Genomic DNA, 21,669 nt, shown 5'->3' on the forward strand with positions numbered 1-21,669 from the left:
TTGCGTTGCTGTGGCTGTGGGGTAGGCCAACGGCTGCAGCTCCGATTGGACCCCTAGCCTGGGAACCTCCATATGCCTCAGGTTCGGCCTTAAAAAGCAAAAAAAACCAAAAAACAAAAACACAAAAATCCTATTCAACTTTCTTATATTTCTTTGTCTACTGGCACCAACACCAAATGGTTATATGTCTGGAGATAAAGAGTAATGGGGCTTTTTACAACATTTTGTTTCGGCAGTACTGAATTCCTAGCATGTTTCTGGTTTCAGAAAGTAATTGCGGACTATAACGAAACTTTATAATAAAAGTATATTATATTGTTATATGGCCCAATGGTAAATTCACTCATTTTTTGTTGACTTATTTTATATTAGTTTATTATAAGTGTAGTTACAACTGTCTTTAAAAATCGGTTATTTAAAAACTTTCCAGTATTTAAAAAACTGTTAGTTGCTGATAAGAGAGAGACCCACTGGGCCACTGCCAGGCACCGACCTACATGTCCTACGCGTATCTACACTGCGTCTGCATTTTAGCAGAGTTTGACTAGATGGATCTGACACACTGCAGGATAAAAACAGGAAAGTCTCATTTTATGAATTCAAAGACTTGAACATTTTGCCAAGAAACACACATTTTCAAAGCGGATGGTCTCAGTGAATTGCAACAAGTATTTCTACGACTGCCGCTTCATGACATCACTTCAGCTGGCAAGGAGAAATACTGGCTATTTTAGCAGCATTTAAAAGCATCAGCGTTTTGCCAGTGACTTCAGTGGCTCCTGCTGTTTCACCATTCACTATTATGGCTCACGTAAAATCTTCCTGATCACCCCCACTCAGCGGCATTACGCGGTGAGGCCAACGCTCAAGTTAAAAGGGTGGCCCTGGGGTTCTGTGGTGGTGCAGAGGGCTAAGGATTCGGCATTGTCCCTGCTGGGGCACAGGTTTGATCCCTGGCTCAGGGACTTTCATATGCTGCACGAGAGCCCCCACCGTCCAAAAACAGTGTGGCCCTAAAGCAGTAGCTTTTAGAATAGGAGTTCAATACGATACAACTCTCGGAAGAATGCAAAAACTGCTATGAGGGATCAATCAGCAAAATACTAGAGATAACTGCTGAGAAAAAAAAAGAGCAGCATTAAAGTAAGAACACACTACAATGATTATATAAGCTCCAAGAACAGCCACCCACACACCTACCCTCACACAAACATAAAACACGGAATTCCGTACATCTCCCAGAATGCACCTGTGACTACTCCGTACTTAACTGCAAAGCCTGAACAGGCACTGCTGCTCTAGACTGTTATTTAAGTAAAGGACAGCCAGTGACAGGACGCAGGGTGGGCATCTGAATCAAGGGCAGCCAACCTGTGGCATCTACAGCCCAGGAAGTAGCCTGGGAGAAAAAAAGCAGAAACAGCCTAGCCCAGTAGGAACAATGCTAGCTAGTTCGGGGACCTTTGCTCAAGAATCTGAAAAGGAAAGTACGGAGGGAAACAGCTGTAGACGGAAGAGACAGAAAGATATGCAAAGCAAAGCAGAGAGGTCAGGTAGCTACAGTAAGGGCAAAAGCCAGAGACAGGATCCGCCAACAGCCCTGGGTGTGGCAGCAGCAGATCAGCTGGTCTCCACAACCGCCCTGGATCCCAGGGCACGAGCTTTAGCGGGACCTCTGTGTGATTTCCGTCTCTTTACTGCCACTTTCATCCAAACAACGAATTCTAAGACCTGAGGAAGTTTGAGAATGTTACTGCCTAACGCGTACACTGTTTTTCTGAATTGGCAAGACTTTTCTAGAGAGGTAGTGAATTCCAAATTCTTGTTTTCATCCATAGAAGGGCCTAGAAATGCTAAGAGAAAGAGATTCTATATAAACAGCCTTACATACCTGCATTTTTTTCTCTTGCTCATTTTCTCCAATCATTCCAGAACCTGTTACACTTTCACTCCCATCAATGGACACCTACAGGAATAAAACAAAGCTTAAAAGAGTTTTACATGTTGATAATTGTTTAGGCTGGGAGCTAAGTCCATGGGATTCATTACCATTTGTTTTCGTGTACGTGTGAACATTTCCATGATAAAAAGTGGGGGGGGGTCTTTTTAAATTACGTAAGCGATATAACTTCAATGCAGGGAAAAAACACTGCCCTTTTGATTTAAAACTTAAGTGACACTCTCCTTCATCTTTCCAATTTCTAATTTCTAGTTCTTAATTCATAAACATTTCTGTCTATGCTGCCTTCTTTCTTTCATGGCACTCATCGCTGAACATATCTTTTGGCGAGTTACCTGCCACTCATTTCTCTTCTTTAAGCTCTTACTCTATTCCTTTAATTTTCTTCAAATATTTCTTTCTGCCCTTCACTTCTTTTTTTTTAGTCTTTTTGTCTTTTCTGGGGCCACACCCACGGCATATGGAGGATCCTCGGTTAGGGGTCTAAACGGAGCCGTAGCCGCTGGCCTACGCCAGAGCCACGGCAACGCCAGATCTGAGCCACGTCTGCGACCTACACCACAGCTCACGGCAATGCCAGATCCTTAACCCACTGAGCGAGGCCAGGGATCAAACCTGCAACCTCATGGTTCCTGGTTGGATTCGTTAACCACTGAGCCATGATAGGAACTCCTGCATTGATGCTCTCTGGTTTTGACTCTGAATTTCTAGTTTCTTATTTTTTTGTTTTCTTTTCTTTTAATGAAAGATAAAGAAGCTATATCTGGGATGTTCTTCACATTATAAGATGCGGTACCTTTGCTGCGTACTGTTCCAAAGCACTGATGGTGTCGGGGTCAATGGTGGCGTCCCCAGTGTGCAGACCTGCCACTGTCCCATCAGCCTGAATTGCCAGGATGGTGTCGGACTGTGGGACCTGCACGGCATGGTGGATGTACGCTGTGGTGCCGTCTTCCAGCTGAACTGCCTGTAACGCACTCTGGTCATAACTGTCTGAGGGAGCGGAAGAGAATGGCATTAAATTAAAGGCGGTAGGACAAATTGCTACACGTTTAAAGGAGGAAGGGAGAGGACCTCTGCGGCGCTGCTGTGAGCAGGGCCCACGCGCTTTACGCGTGTTATTCTATGCTCTCAGCGATCCTGTGAAGGGAGTGCTTACCACCCCTGCCGTACAGTCGGGAAACTGAGGCTTAGGGAGGTACAGTCGCTTCCCTTAGGACCCAGAAATAATAATAACAATAAAAACACTAACAATTAACAGTCAAAATCAGAATTCAGAGAAACCAGGATCTGAACTCAAGTTAGTGTGACTCCATGTTTTCCCGCTAAATAACCAAATACACACAGCACTGTGAAATAATAAATCCAGCCAGCTACAATGAACCTGTGATCAACTCCCACTGCTAAAGAAAAGATCCAGGAGTTCCCGTCGTGGCGCAGTGGTTAACGAATCCGACTAGGAACCATGAGGTTGCGGGTTCGGTCCCTGCCCTTGCTCAGTGGGTTAACGATCCGGCGTTGCCGTGAGCTGTGGTGTAGGTTGCAGACGCGGCTCGGATCCTGTGTTGCTGTGGCTCTGGCGTAGGCCGGTGGCTACAGCTCCGATTCGACCCCGAGCCTGGGAACCTCCATATGCCGCAGGAGCGGCCCAAGAAATAGCAACAATAACAACAACAACAACAACAAAAAAGAAACATGAACATCTTACCATATTTGTTTCAGATAATTTTAATATTTTTATTTAAAGACCAACACAAGGAGCAAAGGACCTTGCTAAAAACATTATACTTAAAAGGAAGAAAAAAATTTAAGAATTTAACTTTTAAGTGTTTAATTTCATATTTTAAAAACAGCCTCAGAGGTCCCTTCATCAGCGGTTAACGAACCCAACTAGGATCCATGAGGATGTGGGTTCAATCCCTGACCTCGCTCAGTGGGTTAAGGACCTGGTGTTGCCATGAGCTGTGGTGTAGGTTGAAGACATGGCTCAGACCCTGCATTGCTGTGGCTGTGGTGTAGGCCAGCAGCTGTAGTTCCAATTCCACCCCTAGCCTGGGAACTTCCATGTGCCGTGGGTGCAGCCCTAAAAAAGCAAAAATCAAATAAATAAATAAAAATTTTAAATAAAAAAATAAAAGCCACTGTTTGAAGCCCTCCAGGGACCAGGGCTTTGCTATTCCAACCTGTCATCAGACAACTGAAATAATTAAAGTTATTCCTTAGACTGTGTCCAAATTTGCCATCTTATGTTTTAGGTAAGCACAATTCTTTTACATTACAGCACTTCAGCAACTAAAATCAGGTCTTATTTGTCCCACTCCCCACCTCTCCTTTATTTAATTCAACTGTTCAAAGCGAATTTACCTTTGGAGGTATGATGAATAAATGCTGTAGTGCCATCTTCTAGCTGGACTGCTTGACCATCCTCTAAACGCAAACTGTCCCCTGCTCAAGAACAATGCTTACATTTAGATCTCACGTTTTCCAAGCACGTTCTGATGACTGAGCCATTAAACATACCATGAACCAAAACCCATTCTTGCTTTATGGGTTTTTGAACATGTAATAATTTCAGCAAAGCTGCTCTGAATAGGTGTTTAAAGTTAAAAAGTTTAGAATGTCTGCTTTAGCAACATATACCAGGGGATGAGGAGAGTTGAAAGAAGGGGGTGAGGGGAGAAGAAAATGAGAAGACATGCAGGCTTTAGCTCATGTAACAGAATGATTCACTTAGAACTGGTGGCCATTTATTGCCAGAGTGTAGCCCAGCAACTGCTCGTCCATTACCTTCCAGAGAGTGTCTTGACTACGTCAGAATGGTCTTTAGATCCTCCCTCTGACCTCTGCCCATCTCCCCTTTCAGAAGGAGGACGAGAGATCAGGACCAAGTTTAAGCAGAAACAGGCAGATGGAGGCAGCAAATACTGAAGTATGAGAATCAGAAGGGTACGCATCAAATACTTACTGCTTTTAGGGATGGGTACATGCTGGACATAGGCAGCAGAACCATCCTCCAGCTGAATGACCTGACCGTCTATGAGTTTTCCATCTGGAACAAAGGAGTGAAGCCAAAAAATCAGCACAAGCAAAAATTTTACACTTTATACAATTTCAAAGTAATGTAAAAACATACACTACTCAAGATCATGTTCATCCTGATTCTTCCCTCAATGTTCTGAGGCAATTCAATAACACATCCAGTGATCCTACAGGAAGCAGAAAGTCCCCCTCAGCCATCCTTCCTCCCTCCGATTTTCAGTGGGGTAAGTTCAAGAGGAAGAGCGGCTCAGCGCGGCCAGCTATGGGAGCTGGGCCTCTACGCACCCTCAGAGCCATTTAGGGATAGTGACCCCGGCCACAGGGTAGCTGAAGCTGGGAAGACAGACAGACAATCAGTGCATATGATGTCACCTGTCCTTCTCCCCCGGGACTCCAAGTCCCTGGACTATGTACACATATGCTCAGTAGGTTTCCATAAAACAAGGAATTGGGGAAGGAGGCTGTTTCTTGGAGCGAAGTAAACACTGACTTAGAGACAATGTCACATGAGCAAAACCAAATGTCCACTTTCATGCATATTGTGTAAAAACATTAAATAATAATTTGCGAAGAATAAGTGAAGAAGTGAGAAAGGTCTTAACTAAAAATAGGTTGGGGATGCTACCCCTCCCTCTCACTAATTCTGATATCCCAGAGTGCCTTTCAAGTATCTCAAAAAGTGTCCCCAAATTATCAAAAAAATTTTAAGTTAGGAGTTCCCATCCTGGCTCAGCGGTTAACAAACACGACTAGTATCCTTGAGGATGCAGGTTCAATCCCTGGCCTTGCTCTGTTGAGTCAATAAGGATCCAGCGTTGCCGTGAGCTGTTGTGTAGGTCGCAGGTGCGGCTTGGATCTGGCGTTGCTGTGGCTTTGGCGTAGGCCAGCGGCTACAGCTCCATTTCTACCCCTAGCCTGGGAACCTCCATATGCCGTGGGTGCCGGCCTAAAAAGACAAAAAAAAATTTAAGTTAAAGTGAAACTGTTAAAAACACCATATGCAAGACAGTGTCTTTAAGAGGGATTGGGACGTGTTCCAACTCTGAGCTAATGAACTGCTGCAAACAACCACTGGGCCGTGCAGGAGGTACGTACCTTTAGAGCTGTGCTGTATGTAAGCAGTAGAGCCATCTGCAAGCGTGACTGCTTGCAAGCTTACACCTTCCATGTTCTCTAGATTGTCACCATCTATTGCAAGAAACATTTTCTTCAGATAACTATCACATGTACATATGGTTTAAGTTAATGAGGTTAAAATAAAAATTAGTCAAAGGCAGACAGCTTAACTTTACTCAAGTGGGATTTCTTCAGCCTTTACAAAAAATATTTCCCTGCCCTACCGTACCCGGCATCCACACCAAGATAAAAACACTCGTAAAAAGGCTTAGCTTTGTGCTGCTTTTTTAGCCAAAGGAAAAGAAGCGAAGAAAACACAGTGGTGTGCGTTTTCATTTTACCTTAAAATAAGTATTTCCAAACCCACGTGATCCCTTCAAACACGAGTGCTCACCTGCCACAGTTACTGCCTCTGTCAGGCACAAGGTAACATGCTGAGTCTCCATTCCTCCTCCAGGAAACTCCGTCATTCCCTGAGAGTCTCGATTTATTTGGGCTAACAACATTTTCTACCTTGAAGGAAAATACAGGCATTGAGAACAAAGAACAAAGCATATGAAATAAAATCCACCAAGAACACTTGTGAACCACGAAAAACTGCTAAGGAAGTAAACAGTGTTTGGAAAGAGCTGAAGCGTCATTGAACATGCAGGGTAAGGGTGTGAACCCAAAGTCCAGGACGTGCCTTTAATAATTCATCAGGAAACTGCTGGACACACGGACCAGGCTTGCCCATCAGTTCTGCATCATACCTAAAATGCCGTAAGTGGTGTTTTTTGCGTTTAACATGGTTGAAAATTCCCAGTTACAATCCATCAGCAATCCTGTTGACTCAGTCTTCGAAAACCTACCCTGAATCTGGCCGCTTTTCACAAGCCTCACCTTGACCTCCGGGACCCAAGCCACTACCACCTCTTCCCCGCCAAGATGTTACAGCACTGGCATTCTACCTGGCCTCCCTCCTGCACAGTCTCCTCTCAACACAGCAGTGAGCAGAGTTCCTTTTTTTGGCCACACCCGCAGCATGTGGAAGTTCCTGGGCCAGGGATGGAAACTGTGCTGCAGGAGCAGCCTGCACCAGAGCTGCGGCAACACTAGATCCTTAACCCACTGCGTCACGAGGGCACGTCCTCAGAGGGCCCTTTTGAAGGGAAAAGTTAGATCACGTCTCCTGCTCAAACTCCCGGATGACTTCTCATTAGAGGAAAGCTAAAAGGCCTTACACTAGCCTACGAGGCCAACAATCTCAGCCCTCATTTTTTACAACTCTCTGACTCATGTTCATTCCCTTTCAGCCACATTTTGCTTTTCCTCAAACACAGTGGGTGTTCTAATGCTCCAGGACCTTTGCCTCTGATGCTCTTTTTGCCTGAACATTTTCCCTGCAATCACGATGATTCCTTCACATTCTTCAAGCCTGTGTTCAGTGTCCCCTCAGTGAGAGCTTCCTTGCTCACTTCATTTCACACTGTACGTCCAAGCCGCCGAGGATGACCCACCCTGCACCCCCTCCCTCCTGTATATTCCTACATGGTACTTATTATCCGACATATTACAAGCATTTGCTGACTTTGTTTCTTATGTATTTCCCCTCAACTAGAATGGACAGGGATTTTTACTGCTTGCTCACAGCTGACCCAAGTGCTTAAAGAGTCCTGGCACACAGCAGACACACAACAGGTGCTGAGTAAGTGGATGAACAAAAGCCTCCTTTAAAAAAAATTTTTTTTTGGCCATACTGAGCGCATGTGGAAGTTCCCGAGCCAGGGATCAACCTGTGCCACAGGAGCAGCCCAAACAGCTACAAGGACAACACCAGATCCTCAATCCTCTGCACCACAGGAGAACAGCTGAATGGCTCTTTCACAGCCATCACCACAACCCCTTCCTCCCTTTTCCCACCTGAAGGTCCCATTACCTCTGTGGGCCTTGAGTTGTAAACAGAAGTTGGAATAATTTAGCTGCCTTGAGCCAGGGAGTAGGATCAGAGGGTCTCTTGAGAACCTTTCCAGGTCTAAAGATCTGATTTCAGTGTCAATATTTAAAAGAAAAATATGTAGATAGTAGTAATAATATTTGACCTCTATGTTTACGACTCCTTGAAGATTTTTGTTTTATAAACACTAAACTGCACCCTCTTTGGATTAAAGCCAGGGACTATAGCTTAGAGTCACAGAAAGCTATCAGTGCTGTGATAAAAGTCAATCAAGGGCTGACTTCTCAGGGATTTCTGAAAGGTTTACAATCTCTAACCTCCATAAAGCAGACTAAAACTTCAATACTTCCTTGCTACTTCTAAGGGCTAACAAAGGAGCAACAAACTAACTGTAGTATTCTGCTGTTAAACTCCCTGATGAGTATAGGATTGGGACAGGCTAATTTTCAGAACAAATACTGTCACTATACAACAGAAATAAGACAAGGAAATGGAAGAGCAATCACCTATATAAATGTAGTAAACTGTATGATTTTTACACTGTTCATTTAGGAGATACATTTTGAAAATGGCAGATTACAAGGTAATTTGGGTCATGATATTAAGAAATGTCTAAGGTTTGACCATAACTCAAGCATTTTGTCCTTCTCATTCAACTACTTATAAATCTACAAATTACTACATCAACAGGTAACTGACGTATCTGCAGTAAATCAAAGTTCTCTGAAAGCTGGTCAACTGTTAAATTTTAGGAAGGCTTCAGCAATTGTACAGTTTCTGTCCTAATGGGAAAAAATCTACACTCACCAAAAGATGAAGAGACAGCTGATTCGTGGACACAAGTTGCTGGGAAACACATGGGTGGTGAAGATTGGGCACTATAATTCCTAGAGAGAAGGAGCAAGTGCAGGGACAGAGCCCATCTTATTCTCAAAAAAACTCTATGATACAATTAATGCCCTTTGTTAGAAAATGAGCAAATGGGGAAATACCATAGTGAATAAATGAAATAAATAAGCTAGAGATCAAACACGCTACAGTGGCTAATACATCCACCATCATGACTTTTAGGGCCCCATCCATGGCATACGGAAGTTCCCAGGCTAGGGGTCAAGTCAGAGCTGCAGCTGCCAGTCTACATCATAGCCACAGCAACTCCAGATCCCAGCTTCGTGTCTGCGACCTACACCACAGCTTACGGGCAACACTGGATCCTTAACCCACTGAGCGAGGCCAGGGATCAAACCCGCATCCTCATGGATATCAGTCGGATTCATTTCCACTGCACCAAACAGGAACTCTCCCACTGCCATGTCTTGATCATTTCTGGCACCAACATTTTCAGGTTGTATGGAAATAGCGTATAAGAGACACATAACATCTTTAGAAAGGGCTACTTTAATAATGAATTATGGCCAGCTATAACGGAAAAAATAAAAATCATTTAAAAAATAGTGATAATGAATTATGGGCCACAATTGGACACAGATGAGGCTGTCATGGGGCACAACAGGAATCTCAAATGAAGACATACTTGTGTAACAAATTAAGTTCCCACCTTTCTGGAAGATAGCATAAGAAAAGAAAAAAAAACACACTAATGAAACATAGTAAATGTTATATCCAGAATATACAAAGAACTTTCTAAACTAAACAACAAAAAAACAATAATCCAATTAAAAATTGGACAAAGGGACAAAAAAAAAACCAAAAAACAAAAAACGGAGTTCCCGTTGTGGCGCAGGAGTTAACAAATCTGACTAGGAACCATGAGGTTGAGGGTTCAATCCATGGCCTTGCTCAGTGGGTTAAGGATCTGGCGTTGCTGTGAGCTGTGGTGTAGGTCGTAGACAGGTCTCGGATCCTGCGTTGCTGTGGCTCTGGTGTAGGCCGGCAGCTACAGTTCCTATTCAACCCCTAGCCTGGGAAGCTCCAAATGCCGCGGGAGCAAAGCGGCCCAAGAAATGGCAAAAAAAAAGGGACAAAAATAAATAAATAAATAAATATATAAAAATAAAAAGGACAAAGGACTTGAATAGAAATTTCTCCAAAGATACACAAATGGCCAACAAGCATGTGAAAATATGCTCAATATCACTGTAAAGGAAACGCAAATCAAAACCATGAGATAGCCCCTGACACCTGTGAGAATGTTCACTATCAGGAGCTCGATTGCGGTGCAGTGTCGGACTGGTGTCCATGAGGACACAGGTTCAATCCCTGGCCTCGCTCAGTGGGTTAAGGATCTGGCCTTGCCATGAGCTGTGGTGTAGGCAGAAGATGTGGCTCGGATTCTGTGTTGCTGTGGTATAGGCTGGCAGCTACAGCTCTGATTCGACCCCTAGCCTGGGAACTTCCATATGCTGCAGGTGCAGCCCTTAAAAGTGGAAAAAAAAAGAATGCCCACTATCAAAAAAAAAAAGAAAAGAAAAAGAAAAAAGAAAAATAACAAGCATTGGCAACAACACGAAGAAATTAGAGCCCTTCTGCTCTGTTGGTGGGGATGGAGAATGGTGCAATTATTACTAAAAACAGAACAGCAATCCCTCAAAAAATCCCAGAGAGAATTACCATACAACCCAGCAACCCCACTTCTGGGTACATATCTACAGGAATTAAAAACGGATCTTAGAGACACACTGGCACACCTCTTCACTGCAGAATCATTCACAAAAGGCAAGAGGTGGAAGCAACCTAAATGTCCATCAAAGGATGAATGGACACATAAAACACACAACAAAATAGTATTCAGCCTTAAAAGAGAAGGAAATACTGTCATATGTTAGAACACGGATGAACCCTGAGGACATTTTTCTAAGTGAAATAAGTGTTTGTCGCAAAAAGACGAATACTGCAGGACCGGACTTTTACAGGGTATCTAAAGCAGTCGACTTCTTAGAACTAGGACGCAGGAAGGTAAATGCCAAGTACCAGGGTGCGAAGGGTGTTGTTCGATGGGTGCAGAATTTCCGTTTTGCAAGATGAAGAAGCTCCAGAGACCTGTCGTACGACAGTGTGCACACAGTTAGTACGTCTACACTTAAAAACAGCAACGATGGTAAATGTTATGTTGTGGTTTTTTTACCATAGTGAGAAAAAGGTCTGAAACACATGACAAAATGTTAGGATCTGTTAAAAACCGAGTGGGTACATAAGCATTTATGCAATTACTTATACAGGTACTCTTCCTTATGTTTGATAGATTTCATAATTTTAAAAGTGAAAAATACCCCAAATTACTGGCAAGAAGAAAATGAGTGTCTGAAAACTGATCGTTAAATTAGTAACTAAATAGTAGCTGACTTTATCCCTTAAAAAAAAAACAATTGGTGTTTTCCCCATGGTTTTTGAATCTACACCAGACCAATATTTTAAAATGTGAAGCCCTTGGATATTTCAAGTTTGGCTTAATTTGTTAGAGACAATTATTAGCACAAATCATTACAAAAGCAGAAATCTAATGGTCCAGGTACAAAAGCAAGCATCAACTGCAAGTAATCTTTATTGTGATAAGAAATGATTCAAAAAGAAATTTAGATCAACAAATCTAAGATGTCTTTTTGCACGAAGCCACACAAACCAGGCCTTCATAAATTGTCAAGCTCAGATTCTAACGACAGGCTGTTTAACAAAGAGGCTAGGCCTTTCAATTACCCGATCTCAATTCCAAATTTTCCTTAGAAACTTACATCTACACAAAGTACTTCCCCACTTAAGCTTAGTCACTTGTGCTACATTTCATGACATCTCCCAACTTGGAATGAGGAAGTTCCTCAGAACAGCAACACAAAAATAGTGGGCTAGCTGGTACCTTTGCAGTTCGCAGACCTATTTACACTGCTTTGATTAATGTCTGTGGAAAACTGCCTTTAATCTTTTTAGTTGTATTTAAACATACCCAGGGAGTAAGCAGTTCCATTGGTAAAATGCAATTCCATTAAGTACAAAGTAGTTAGAAGATGCTGGTGATTGAGGTAGAGATTTCAGAGGCTCTACAAGACAAAGGGTAAAATGAAGGCATCCAGTTCGCATCACCAATTTTAAAGAAGTAGACTATTCTACTGGATGGGTGAAATGTTGGAACTTGAAGGATTTGCCAAGTTCCAAGACCGTGCAGAAATGGAATAACGTAGTTGAGATAAGGCCTCGGAGACCTAAAATTAAAAATACTTGTGAGAAAAAGAGCTAAGAACAGAGACAAGAATTTAGACATAGACACCTAGGTCTAGTTATTAGGAACATTAGTTTTGGTGATGATTTGATCTTAACTGAACCATTTAAATGAAAAAGAACCTTAAAAAAAATACCTCAAACCTCAACAAAGTAGCACTAACAACCTGGCCTGATAAGGGCACATCTGAGTAGTTCAGTTCGCTAAGCATGCCCTGGCTTGCTCTCACTGAGACTAGGGAGTTTGAGGACCAGAAGCAGCAGGAGAAAAAGAGAGATTCTAATATATTCAAATTCTACCTCTGACAAAAAAAAAAATCAGGAGTTCCCATCGTGGCACAGTGGTTAATGAATCCGACTAGGAACCATGACGTTGAGGGTTCCATCCCTGGCCTTGCTCAGTGGGTTAAGGATCTGGCGTTGCCGTGAGCTGTGGTGTAGGTTGCAGGCGTGGCTCAGATCCTGAGTTGCTGTGGCTGTGGTATAGGCCGGTGGCTACGGCTCCGATTCAACCCCTAGCCTGGGAACCTCCATATGCCGTGGGAGCAGCTCAAGAAAAGGCAAAAAAAAAAAAAAAAGTCTCATTAAAAAAAAAAAAAAGGAGTTCCCGTCGTGGCGCAGTGGTTAACGAATCCGACTAGGAACCATGAGGTTGCGGGTTCGGTCCCTGCCCTTGCTCAGTGGGTTAACGATCCGGCGTTGCCGTGAGCTGTGGTGTAGGTTGCAGACGCGGCTCGGATCCCGCGTTGCTGTGGCTCTGGCGTAGGCCGGTGGCTACAGCTCCGATTCAACTCCTGGCCTGGGAACCTCCATATGCCGCGGGAGCGGCCCAAGAAATAGCAACAACAACAACAACAACAATAACAACAAAAAAAGACAAAAAAAAAAAAAAAAAAAAAGAGGAGTTCCCGTCGTGGCGCAGTGGTTAGCGAATCCGACTACGAACCATGAGGTTGCGGGTTCGGTCCCTGCCCTTGCTCAGTGGGTTAATGATCTGGCGTTGCCGTGAGCTGTGGTGTAGGTTGCAGACGCGGCTCAGATCCCGAGTTGCTGTGGCTCTGGCGTAGGCCGGTGGCTACAGCTCCGATTCAACCCCGAACCTCCATATGCCGCGGGAGCGGCCCAGGAAATAGCAACAACAACAACAACAGCAAAAGACAAAAGACAAAAGACAAAAAAAAAAAAAAAAAATCAAATAAACAAAATCTTGCCTGTCTCAGATAGTAAACTCTTTTTTTTTTTTTTAACAGCCACAGCAACACCAGACCTGAGCCACATCTGCAACCTATGCCACAGCCTTTGGCAAAGTGGGATCCTTAACCCACTGAGCAAGGCCAAGGATCAAACCCACATCCTCAAGGAGACAAATAGTGTGTCCATTATTAATCCACTGAGCCACAACAGGAATTCCTCTTTCCTTCTTATCACAGCTAGACTTCCTTAACAGCTGTTAACAAGACTACTTCCTGATTTCTCACTGCCATCCATCTGGTTTCTATCCCTAAGCACTGAACTTGTCAGGCTAGTCAACACTTTCCACTTTAACATGGAGTTCAACGGCCATTCCCAAGAATATTCCTAGGTACATTTACCCAAGAGAAATTAAAATGTTCGTCCACAAAAAGGTGCCTACAATAGTGTCCACAGTTTTATTCATAATAGTTCCAAAGTGGAATGAACTCAAAAGCCCATCAATAAAAGAATGGTTAAGTGTTCATTGTGGCTCAGTGGTAATGAACCCAACTAGTACCCATAAGGAAGTGAGTTCAACCCCTGGCCCCGCTCAGTGGGTTAAGGATCTGGTGCTGCCATAAGCTATGGTGTAGGTCACAGACCCAGCAAGGATCCGGCTTTGCTGTGGCTGTGGTGTAGGCCAGCAGCTGTAGCTCTGATTCGACCCCTAGCCTGGGAACATCCATATGCTGTGGATGTGGCCCTAAAAAAACAAAAGAATAAAAGAGTGGATAAAGAAGCTATGATAAATTCATACAACAGATTATTACCTAGTAATAAAGAGAAACAAACTACATATATACACATACAATACCACTAATGAATCTCAAAATTATTATGCTGAGGGAAATAAGATGGACACAAAATAACATACATTGTATTATCCCATTAATATAACTTCCAAGAACAGACAAAATGAATCTATAATGGTAGAAATCAGAATGTAGTTGCGAGGCTGGGAGAGTACCGGGAAAGGGGGACAGGGCATCTTCTGTGGTGATGAAAACGTTCTGTATCTTCTTTTTTTTTTTTTTTTGTCTTTTTGCCTTTTCTAGGGCCGCCCCGAGGCATATGGAGGTTCCCAGGCTAGGAGTCTAATCGGAGCTGTAGCCACTGGCCTACGCCACAGCCACAGCAACTCGGGATCTGAGCCACGCCTGCAACCTACACCACAGCTCACGGCAACGCCGGATCGTTAACCCACTGAGCAAGGCCAGGGATGGAACCCGCAACGTCATGGTTCCCAGTCGGATTCGTTAACCACTGCGCCACGATGGGAACTTCTGGATCTTCTTTTGAGTGATGATCACCTGGGTGTGTACAGCTGCCAAAAGTCATCAAATGAACACAGATGATTCTATCTCAGGCTTTCAAAAAGTTTAGAAAACAACCAGATCTTACAATGGCTAAACATTAAAGGAGTTCCCATTGTGGCTCAGCGGTAACAAACCCGACTCGTATCCATGAGGATGTGGGTTTGATCCCTGGCCTCGCTCAGTGGATTAAGGATCCAGCATTGCTGGTGAGCTGTGGTATAGGTCTCACACGTGGCTCGAATCTGGCATTGCTGTGGCTGTGGCGTAGGCTGTCAGCTGTAGCTACAATTCGACCCCTAGCCTGGGAACTTCCATATGCCACGGGAGCGGCTCTAAAAAGACAAAAGACAAAACAAAACAAAAAAATCTACCTAGTCCTCTCTCTCTCTCTCTTTTTTTTTTGTTTTGTTTTGTTTTGTTTTGTTTTGTTTTTTGTTTTTTAGGACCTACACCAGAGCCACAGCAACACAGGATCCAAGCCACGTCTGCAACCTACACCACAGCTCACAGCAACGCCAGATCCTTAACCCACTGAGCAAGGCCAGGGATTGAACCTGCAACCTTATGGTTCCTTGTCAGATTTGCTTCCGCTGCACCATGACAGGAACTCTTCCAGTCCTTCTCTTAAGGGCTCCTGATCTATACGTCTAGCTGCCTACTGGCTTTGACGATCTTCCTGGTCCACAGAAATCTCCATCTCAAAACAGTTTCCCACAAAATTTTCCTTCTGTATTTCCTACCCCAATGACAAATGCAATCACCACTCCAGTGGTTCAAATATCTCTTATTCTGCAGGTGATCACTAGGGGTAGAATCGGAGTTGTAGCTGCCAGCCTACACCACAGCCATAGCAACGCCAAGTCCGAGGTGTATCTGTGACCTACACCACAGCTCACGACAACACTGGATCCTTAACCCATTGAGCAAGGCCAGGAATCAAACCTGCATCCTCATGGATACCAGGAGGGTTCATAACCAGCTGAGCTACAAGAGGAACTTCCCTAAACCCTCATTCTTAAATTCACAACTAGGCAACTGCCAACTCCATGGTTTTTATCCTGTAAAAATGTTCTTTTCCAACTCCTCATGCATCAACCACTGCAAGAACCTCTTGACTGCTTTCTTTGCTCCAGTCTCTCATCCCTCCAGTCCAATGATACTGCCAAATAACGTATTTTGTCTTTTACACCATAAAAAGTTTCACTGCATATAATAATGTAATACAAATTTAAGAAGAGTAATTTCCAATGGATTAACAAATCTTTCCATTTCCTGGTATTCTTCTCTAACTCTTGCTATCCATACACATACATAATTTTTATAGCACTGTGGGAGTTCCTGTCGTGGCACAGCGGAAATGAATCCAACTAGGAACCATGAGTTCGTGGGTTCGATCCCTGGCCTCACTCAGTAGGTTAAGGATCTGGTGTTGCCGTGAACTGTGGTATAGGTCACAGACGTGGCTTGGATCCGGAATTGCTGTAGCTGTGGTATAGGCCGGCAGCTGTAGCTCTGATTTGACCCCTAGCCTGGGAACTTCCATATGCCGCTGGTGCAGCCCTAAAAAGCAAAATAAATAAATAAATATTACAGAAGGGACGCATAAAAATGGCATATACCTTAACTATTTTAATTGAAATACAGAAACGTATATTCATTCATTAATTTTTGATAGAAGGCCAAGGCCTCTTCTCTGAGAATTAGTCTGCAGCTCTGTTCAGCACTGCCTTTTTGCAAAAACCTATGCCATGATACATTCCAGTTTGGGTTACTTTATTTATTTATTTATTTATTTACTTACTTACTTACTTATTTTTGTCTCTGCCATTTCTTGGGCCGCTGCCGTGGCATATGGAGGTTCCCAGGCTAGGGATTAAATTGGAGCTGTCGTCGCCGGCCTACTTCAGGGCCACAGCAACGTGGGATCCGAGCCAAGTCTGCAACCTACACCACAGCTCATGGCAATGCCGGATCCTTAACCCACTGAGCAAGGCCAGGGATCGAACCCGAAACCTCATGGTTCCTAGTCGGATTCGTTAACCACTGCGCCACGACGGGAACTCCAGTTTGGGTTACTTTAAAGAAGAGCAAGAACTTAAGGTCCTTGCCAAAAAAAAAGTTACTATAAACAGAAGCATTAATAAAGTGAGGAGGACCTCACTTTGCCTCAAGTATGCACAGGTGATTACATGTGAACGTGGGCACAAGAAGATAAGTGAACATTTCACAAGGGGAGGAAAAGTAGAAAAGGCAGTCCAGATACTGGGGACGGCCTTTATTGTCACTGGCTCTTCCCTGTGCCTCCCTCACTACCCAGACCTCTCAGTCCATTCTCATCTGAATCCTACAGTTATGTACAGACATTTGGTTTGCAGCCCAGATCATTTTGAATTACCAACTACGTTTTAATTATTAGATTTCACCTGTATGTAGCTTTATAATTTGCTGGCCTGCTATGCATTTGAATCCTGCTCTCAGTTACTGGGCAATTAAATTAATGCTAAGCTTCCCTTTCCTCTTTCGACAAAATGGGAGAACACCCACCTGATAGGGTTGTTGTAAAAAAAATTAAGTGAACAAATGTACAGCAAAGCCCTTAGCACTCAAGATACACTCACACTATGCCAGCTTTCTTTCGACAGGTGAGGAAAGTGAGGGTTAGAGAAACTTGTTTGGGGCTGAAAGCCTTCTGATTCCTGATAACCTAACACTCCTCTCTCCTCTTACCAGTCCTTTTATTCCTACATCTACTAGTCCCAATTAGATGGTAAGCCTTCTGAGCTAGGTGCTATATGCTATGAGTCACTGAAATTTGGACACCTAAGATCACAAGTTCAATGAACATCTGGTGAGTTGAAAATACCTCATGCTGGAGAGTGTTTTACAACTGTCCTCCCTTGTATATACATTCAGTCACACTGACCCTCTGGTTCCTAGAACACACCTAATTCTCCCCGCTTCTGCACGTGCTGCCTAAGACATCCGTTCTAGCACCACCCTCCTATTCTCCGTCACAGAGCTCCATCTTCTTCACAGCACCCGCCAGAATTTCTAAGCAAACTCTAAGTTCCACGACAGCAGGGCCCATCGGTCCTGTTCACCCCTGAATTTCCAGCGCCTAAAAGAATGCCTGGCACATGGTACATACTTCCTAAATATTTGTTGAACAAATGAATATGACTTGTATGAGGTCACGGCTAGCTAATCGCCTACAACAGGATTAAAGATTAGGTTCCTTTACAACAATGCTCTTTTCATTGTGCCTCACTTTGAAAAATATGTCACTGTATTTTATGCAAATAGCATCATAAACTGCCATTACTTCTTTTTCAGAGTGACAAATTTCTGAACTTTGTGCCCAGAGCATCTTTTTCCTTTTTTATTAGAGTTGATTTACAATGCTGTACCAACTGCAGCAAAGTGACCCAGTCATACATATACAATTCCTTTTCTTTTGATCATAATGTTTTTTAATTAATGTATAGTTGATTTACAATGTTGCATCAATTTCTGCTGAACAGCAAAGTGACCCAGTCATACATATACACATTCCTTTTCTTACATTATCTCCCATCGTGGTCCATCCCAAGAGACTGGACATGGTTCCTGTGCTATACAGTAGGACCTCATTGTCCACCCGTTCTAAACGTAATGGTTTTCATCCACTAACCCCAAACTCCCAGTCCATCTCACTGCAACCCCAGGTCTGTTCCCTATGTCTGTGAGTCTAATAAACTGCCTTTAATTTAAATGACTCCAACTCCTTGTGACCATTACATCCATACTATACAAATCTCTCTATTTCCAAAACAAGGCCAAATGCATTCATCATTATTAACTTCAAGAGGTACATAAACAGCAGGACAACATCCATGGCCTGCCATATTATGTACAAACCAAACTAGATTAAAAACTTCAAAATGAATAATAAGAACATCAGGATTCAGAAAGTTCTCCTCACACGATTACAAACTGTACACACATTATAAATATTCAATAACAGCTAAAGTAATAGTAGAGGCATAATTCACCAATCCAGCTAGGTCATCTTTCCATGAAGAATATGATGAATCCTTACTTCACAGAAATATCCCAACTCCAGCAAAGGGCAACGAATATTTTGCAAATCATATATCTGATAAGGGCCCTTTATGTAAGAAACTCTTACAATTCAATAATAAATAAACAATCCAGTTTACTTATTTATTTATGTCTTTTTTTTTAGAGCCGCACCCGAGGCATATGGAGGTTCCCAGGCTAGGGGTCTAATCGGAGCTGTAGCCGCCAGCCTACACCACAGCTACAGCAATGTGGATCTGAGCTGCGTCTTCAACCTACACCCCAGCTCACAGCAATGCCAGATCCCCAACACACTGAGCAAGGCCAGGGATCAAACCCGCAGCCTCATGGTTCCTAGTCGGATTCATTTCCGCTGTGCCGCAACAGAAACTCCCTAAACAAACCAATTTAAAAATAGGGAAAAGACCCAGACATTTCTCCAAAGAAAATATGCAAATGTCCAAAAAGCACATGAAAAAATGCTCAATGCCATTAGCACCTAGGAAATGCAAATCAAAATCACAAGAGATATCACTGCATACTCTCTAGGATGACGACCATCAAAAAGAAAGATAACGACAAGTGTTGGCAAGGATATGGAGAAACGTGAGCTCTCATACACTGCTGGCAGCAATGCAAAATGGTGCAAGCACTTTGGAAAACAGTTTGACGGTTCCTCAAAAGGGTGAATACAGAGTTACCATATGACCAACCAACCAACGAATTCTATTCCTAGGTGTGTGTGGACATACACACAAATACACACACAGAAATGAAAACAAATTTCCACACAGAAACTTCATGGTAGCATCATGCATAACAGACAAAAGGTGAAAGCAACCTAAATGTACATCAGTAGATTAATGGATAAATAAAAGGTGTTATGTCCATACAACAAAATATCTGGCAATGAAAAGAAATCAAGTACTGATACATGTTATAACATGAATGAATCTTGCAAACATGTTAAATCAAAGAAGCAAGTCACAGAAGTACACATACTGTATGATTCCATTTATATGAAATGTTCATAATCTATAAATCTGTAGATTAGTGGTCGGGGAAGGGGAAGTTTTAAGTGAAATGGGGAGTAACTTAGTGGGTAGGGTTTTTGGAAGAGGGATGATGAACATGGTTTAAAATTGTGGTGGTGGCTGCACAACTGTGAGTACATTAAACCTACCTAATATATACTTTAAAGGAGTGAATTGTAAAGGTATGTAAATTCTATCAATAAAGCAGGGCAATGGAAAAAAAATAGGCCCTCAAGTATTACTACACTGCTAAATAATTTCCAAAGTAATGAAAATACACCTGGATAAAATTAGCTCCCTAACTTACCAGAGCATTTGGATGGTCTCATTACCTATTCTCTTACTAAACACTTAACAAGGAACTGAAACTAAGCACTGAGCAAAGAAAAAATACTAAATATTCCACAGATTTTTGTCAACTACAACACAAACATCCTCTAGTAAGACTCAGGACAATTTCAAACACAACGCCAAACGTACAATTTTTCACCACATCCCCACCAAATTATATTAGCTGACTGGACACTTCCGAAGCCAAGGCTTAAGTTGATTTTAAACAAATAATCGGTTTAGCAATTTATTCTTATCTACTTTTTGCTTAACTTTGTTAATGTGTAAACTTAATGGTAAAATAAGCAAAAGGGAAGAGAATAAAAATTGGTGATTGGTCCCACAAGAAAATGTTACAAAGCAACGAAGAGATTCATTCACTCTTTAGCCAACACCAAGAGTGGAACGATAAAATGGACAATTTCTAATATTCGATGTTAGACCCAAAAATTATTTTTTTAAAAAAGTGAGAAAAACAAGAATCTGTGCACGATCTGAGTAGAAGGAAATTCTGGGTGCGATCTGCAGACGGGATCCCGACCGGGCCCCCGGCCAGTTGCGTCGGCGGCGCCCCAGCTGCGGCCCCGTGAGGACCGGGCCCGGCGTCCCGGCCGGAGGAGCTTCGCCCCGGCGGCGCCTGGGGACCCGCTCCGCGCGGAGGTCAAGCGGGGAAGCGCCGCCAGGCTCCCGAGGGCTCCTCCCTCCCCTCCTTCCCTCCCTCCCTCCCCTCGGCTGTCCCCTGAGGGGAACAGGCGGGGCGCAGTGCGCAGACGAGGTGGGGGGGGGCGTCCTCAGTGAGAAAAGCTCCGCCGCCCCAGAGTGGCGGCCGCGGGTTATTAATAAACTCCGCTTCTGCCCAGGCGCGGCTACCGCGGCCGGCCGTAGGATCGGCTGGGCCTGCGGTGGAGGCTGAGCAGCCGGAGCCAGAGCCCCGGCCCGAGCGGGCCCGCGCCGCCGCGCTGAGGGCGGCGGCCGGGCGGAGAATAATGCACACTGGGTAAAAACACATTTATATACGAACCTCCGAGAAAATTTTCCAACAATTCCTTCGTCCGACCACCATGCACCAGGACAGGAAACAGCCGCCCGGCCCCCAGGCCCCGCAACCCGCATAGTGGGTCTGAGGCCCGCCCCCGGCCTCCATTGGGCCGTCACTACGTCAGTCATTCGATACTTCCTGCTTTCCATTGGCTCAAATTTAGGCGACGCCAAAGGAGACCGCCTTGTCCACGCCCCTTTTCATGACGTCAGCATCGCCAGGCCTTACAGCTAGCGCCTGAGTGGCTTGAGCAAAGTGCGGAACCAAAGTTACTCGGTCTGACTGGTTGGCAGAGGCGCGCATCCCAGCTCGACACCGCCTCGCTGACAAGTGAATTATGCCGATTCTAGGGCCCCAGCGGGAGGCGCCATTTTGTGGCGAGGGACGGAGGCTGGTCCTTGTGACTAGCCGGGAGGGAGAAGCGGTGACAGGCGCCA

General features: G+C 43.8%; 1 protein-coding gene across 7 annotated transcripts in view; it reads right to left on the reverse strand.

Annotated features, from left to right (window-relative positions):
* ZNF143 (zinc finger protein 143) overlaps positions 1–21,330 on the reverse strand; it is a 59,613-nt gene extending 38,283 nt beyond the window's left edge. The window contains exons 1-9 of one of the 7 annotated variants that reach the window (XM_021062247.1): positions 16,580–19,001; positions 11,950–12,043; positions 10,983–11,051; positions 6,510–6,628; positions 6,095–6,187; positions 4,926–5,009; positions 4,325–4,405; positions 2,757–2,953; positions 1,892–1,966 (exon numbers count right to left, since the gene is read on the reverse strand). In XM_021062247.1, coding sequence (XP_020917906.1) covers positions 1,892–1,966; positions 2,757–2,953; positions 4,325–4,405; positions 4,926–5,009; positions 6,095–6,187; positions 6,510–6,621 — 642 coding nt within the window. In that variant the 5' untranslated portion in view covers positions 6,622–6,628; positions 10,983–11,051; positions 11,950–12,043; positions 16,580–19,001. Of the gene's footprint in view, positions 1–1,891; positions 1,967–2,756; positions 2,954–4,324; positions 4,409–4,925; positions 5,010–6,094; positions 6,188–6,509; positions 6,629–10,982; positions 11,052–11,949; positions 12,592–16,579; positions 19,002–21,214 lie in introns of those variants that run through there. The other 6 variants (XM_021062246.1, XM_021062240.1, XM_021062242.1 and 3 more) reach the window with 6 other exon arrangements.

Source organism: Sus scrofa, chromosome 9, assembly GCF_000003025.6.
Source record: "Sus scrofa isolate TJ Tabasco breed Duroc chromosome 9, Sscrofa11.1, whole genome shotgun sequence".
Lineage (NCBI taxonomy): Eukaryota > Metazoa > Chordata > Mammalia > Artiodactyla > Suidae > Sus > Sus scrofa.